The sequence below is a fragment of the Penaeus japonicus genome, unplaced genomic scaffold (assembly GCF_977035675.1).
Source record: "Penaeus japonicus unplaced genomic scaffold, GWHDUDI00000001_assembly GWHDUDI00000004, whole genome shotgun sequence".
Classification (NCBI taxonomy): domain Eukaryota; kingdom Metazoa; phylum Arthropoda; class Malacostraca; order Decapoda; family Penaeidae; genus Penaeus; species Penaeus japonicus.
In genome coordinates, this window is record NW_028234406.1 from 12,373,774 (window position 1) to 12,378,773 (window position 5,000).

A 5,000-nucleotide genomic window follows, 5' to 3' on the forward strand; every position below is an offset into this window, starting at 1 on the left:
TTGTTATTATCATTATCATTATTGTGATGATGATATAATGATAATAATAATGCTAATGCTGATAAGAATAATGATACTAATTGTAATAGTTATAATGATAATAACAATGCTAATGATAATGACAATAATAGCAGTAATGATGATAATGATAAGGATAATAACAATAATAAAGATGATTAAAATAATAATGATGATAATCATAATAGTACAAAAAGAATAACAACAATGTAACAATGTTTTCAATAATGACAGTAACAACATTTATGATCATATCAATACTAATAATGATAACGAAAATAATATCTATAGTAATAATTATAAAAATGATACTAATAGCAATAATAAGGATAATAATAATAGTAATCGTGATAATAATAGTGATAAGGATAACGATAATCATAAAAATAATAGTAATAATGATGATAATAGAAATGATAATAACAATGATAAAAAAAATAATAATCATGATACCAATAGTGCTATAATCCTCATTGTTGTCAAAATCATCCGTATATAAAAATAAACTCAAAATTGATTATAGCAGCAAAGGTAAGTGATCTTGAGAAACTTTGAAGTCTCGTCTCTTCGGAACAAGTTGCCCTGCAAAGCTGTGCAAGTTGATCAAATTTTGGAGCAGATCATTTTACAGGCAAAGAGATACAAGCGAGGGTGATTGCAATACAGAAAATTGACTCCATACTTATCTGAAACGTGTCACTGGCCCATTATTGCAATATTTACAGTCGAGCACACTTAAACCTATGGAAGCAGCAAAGATAACTGTTTCGTATGAAAAGGTGAAGAAAGAGAGAGAAGACTGTATACACATATCATACGCAGCTGTGTTATCCGATGTGTTTATATATATATTGCAATGAAACATAATGATAGTGACTAATGTTCGATGTTCGGATGTTGATAAGAGGTGTTGCTTTTTGAGAACCTTTGGTTATCATGATTTTTTTTTATCCTTTGTAAACATTTATTATATCGTTTTATTGTCGATCTCCAGTTCTATACATTTTCATCATCACTGGATATATTCTTATAGAAAAAAATAAAAAAATAAAATACACAAAAAAAACTGCATGACTAAAAAGCCATACATTGATATCCAATAGAGAATGAAGCTAGCGAACAGTAATATTTTGTCGCCATGCAAATATCCTACCAAAGTTAAATACTGATGAAGCAACAGAAAAAAATAATAATAATAAAGATCTTGTAGGTCACTCGTGTATGATTGAGTTGCATCAAGTATTTCTACAACTGCACTGCCAAGAAAAGTCGTCTACTTGGGCAAGAGGCAAGCAAATACGAGTAAGTCAGTCGTCTTCCTTTAATTGGCTGTTTGGAAAGAAGTGCTTGTGACTGATGAAAGCACTGTAGCAGTTCAATCACTAATAGTAAAACAAATGTCTTGAAATGGCGTGAGTTACTATTACCTAACGATATGTGCATCTCATGCACCTTGGTTTATTCGCAACATTCATACTACTTGACTGAATTATTTTGGCTTATTTCATTCTACCAACTGGTTATTTCTTAGATTTTTTTTTTTCAGTCGTAAGTTGCATGTGCTATAAAGGAATGTACCGGGCACTGGTGTTATGGTTACAGGAAAAAGATGGCTGAAAAAATTCTGTGTCTTTACCTTTCGTTTTGTTCCCACCCCCATCCAAAAAAATAATAAAGTCAAGTTCAAGAAAAAATAATAACAACAACAGTACTACGGCCAGTAATGAGGGAGATAATTATGATAGTGATAATAATGATGATGATAATGATAATAACTATGAGGATAATGGTAATGATAATAATGATAATAAAGATTATAACAGTAAGATAAGAGTAATAAGCATTAATAATAATATGAATAATTATAATAACACTATAAATATTATCAAGAAATATAACAATTGTGATAATGATATGATAATAGTGATGATAATAGTGATAATCGTAATAATAATAATAAGAATAAGAATATTTCACAACAGCAACAACAAAACAACGACTTCAGTGATGATGGTGATAATGTCAATAATAATGAAAATTAATGAAGATAAAGAGAAAGATGAAAATGATGTTGATGATGATGATGAAGATGAGGATGAGCATGATAAAGATGATGATGATGAGGATGAGGATGAGGATGAGGATGAGGATGAGGATGAGGATGAGGATGAGGATGAGGATGATGATGATAATGATGATGATGGCGACGATGCGATGACGATGGAGATGGAGATGATGGTGGTGTTGATAATGATAATGACAATAATATAAATAATTATGATGATAATGATAATATTATCATTACCACGTTCCTACAAAGCAAAACAAGTTCGCATAACATAACTAAATTCACGACGATAAAAATAACCACAACCATGTCAATACGATAAGAAATTATAACGCTGGTAAAAAAAAAAAAAAAAAAAAAAAAGCATATAAACCATCTTTCCCACTTCCTAGCATAACACCAGACCTAGTACTCGTAAGCATAGCAAGAGAAAATAGAAAGCATTACCTTAAAAGTGTACTCTACCTGACTGACCTCCACAGGTTCCTGTAATAAAAGCATTGGCGATAAATTAAGCCAGGGAATGGAAGGGACACACATATATCTTTTACAGAAAGAAGCGTACCATTTCTTTGCTTATGAATTGTATTTTTTTTTTCTGTATATATATAAAACGGCTATTGTATATTTATTTGTGGTTGATCTATGCTTTGAGGTGTTTTATATATATACAGATGATATGCATGTTTGAGAGACACAACAACTGTTTTTTTAGATTGGCTAGGATTTAGCAAACATTTTTGAGGATTCAATCTGGCGAGGATGTCTACCTGAAGCTATTAGATTGACATGAAAGTTAAGGAAAAAATGATAGTGTAAACCATTCATTCGTGCTTAGTCACATATTGATTATTAATACTGCTATTTTCATTTACATTTATTATCTACCTTATTGATAATTACTATTCTCTGATCCTATGCGAAATTTCGATGATAAATGATAAATTAGTTTTTGTATTAATGTATATACGTAAATTTTCATTTGTGCTGGTAATAGGGAATCAAGTAAATACGGAAGAATCTTGTCGCATTAACACTGACTTGCTATGTTTTTAAATATATATATATATATATATATATATATATATATATATATATATATATATATATATATATATATATATATATATATATAATGTATATTATATTATATATATATAATATATATATATATAATATATACATATATATATATTATTTATATATACATATATATATGTATATAAGTAAATATATATATATATATATATACATATATATATATATATATATATATATATATATATATATATATATATATATATATGTATATATATATATATGTATATACATATATATATATATATATATATATATATATAATACATACACATATATATATATATGTGTATATACATTATATATATATATATATATATATATATATATATATATATATATATATATATACATGAAGAACAAAAAATCTCATGTTGTCAACTATTCCGAAAAATTACTTTCACATCATGTTACCTAGGCCGCCGTCACAAACAAATCTCAAAGACTACGCATCTACGAGCCAGCATCTGAGGAATAACTTTTCATTGACCTAATATCACAAGAGGAAGACAAAACCACTTAAAAGAGATTCATGCACTTTTTGTTCACGTCCTGAAGGGTTACTTATTTAGGGTTCAATCGATAAATTCTACTCACTGTCACTGCCACGTCCTGGAGAAAGAGAAAGAGAAAAAAGGGGGTTTAGATTGGGGTCTCTGCTGAATATGATGGGGTTCATGCCACGAGGTGATGTTATAGTCAGTTAGGAAAATGTTAGTATAACGACTTAGTAGCTGTAGGTTAGGCTTTCAACGTGCAATAAATTTAAGTGCACCCTAGGGATAAAACGTTCTAATAGCCTGTAATATCAGCTACGAGAATATTTCCTGCTCCTATTGTTAGCATGGTTAATTATTTTTATATATAAAACTAACTAACTCTCTTAGGTTATTCGATCAGGTACAGTATAATTAACTCTTTGGTGTTGAATGTTGACTTAATACATAATGTGTAATTAGTTGGATTGGTTAAGCATTTTTAGACATGTTGGCGGAATTAACATTCCAAGGATTTTTATGTGAATCACACATCTTGATATAGAATTATAAATTATTTTTTTGGGCATTACCTCTCCGTTGGGGCAGTTGTTAGGAGCATTGGTGTGAGAACACTGGGAGTTGCCACAGTTGGCGCAAGACACGAGTTCGTGAGAATTTCTGTTGCCCGACGACACCTCGGTGCCCGAAGACCCGACAGGACCGCCGGGCCGCATCCGTTCCGTCTGCAAGAGAGCTCTCTTAGTCTCGCTGGCTGGTGTTGCAGCGGGAGTAGGGGCCGGGAGCCGCAGCAAGGCAGAACAGCCAAAGCTGTGCTGGCGGCATCAAACACAAGCCTTGTGCAAAAAAGCTTATTATACTTTCGTCACGTATTCATTATTCTTGAATGTTACATAGATATATATCACTGATTGAATGACTCTGGAATCAGCTATAGTGAAGCGCGTAGCGCAGTGCAGGATAAGCTAGAAGACCTATTTGAATATGCCTAGACAGTAATATACAAAATATTACTTGGACAGTGATAAGCGCGTGATAATTCTAATGCGAGATAGGTTTCAATACTTTTCAAGGTACTGCGTGTAGTGAAGCACAAGCCTGTGAGGGTGCGGGAAGCCGTGCTGATTGGGGCATCCCGGGACCTCACTCTGACATTGGTGCATGATACATTAACATACCAGGGATTCATGCACAGCTACAATTCAGACGAATTCCGTTGCCTACATTTAGTTTGAATCCAGTGTGAATAACCGTAATATAACGCTACTTTACATTTATTGAATTATATATAATAACATAATATGTGTCTTAGAAAAAAT

At 31.2% G+C, this 5,000-nt stretch overlaps 1 protein-coding gene across 15 annotated transcripts in view; it reads right to left on the minus strand.

Annotated features, from left to right (window-relative positions):
• LOC122264822 (glycine receptor subunit alpha-2) overlaps window positions 1–5,000 on the minus strand; it is a 558,543-nt gene that overhangs the window by 12,302 nt on the left and 541,241 nt on the right. For 11 of the 15 annotated variants that reach the window (XM_086536043.1, XM_086536039.1, XM_086536048.1 and 8 more), the window contains 3 exons: window positions 4,254–4,406; window positions 3,782–3,796; window positions 2,534–2,572 (listed from right to left, as the gene is read on the minus strand). In XM_086536043.1, coding sequence (XP_086392169.1) covers window positions 2,534–2,572; window positions 3,782–3,796; window positions 4,254–4,406 — 207 coding nt within the window. The remainder of the gene's footprint in view (window positions 1–2,533; window positions 2,573–3,781; window positions 3,797–4,253; window positions 4,407–5,000) is intronic. The other 4 variants (XM_086536045.1, XM_086536051.1, XM_086536041.1 and 1 more) reach the window with 3 other exon arrangements.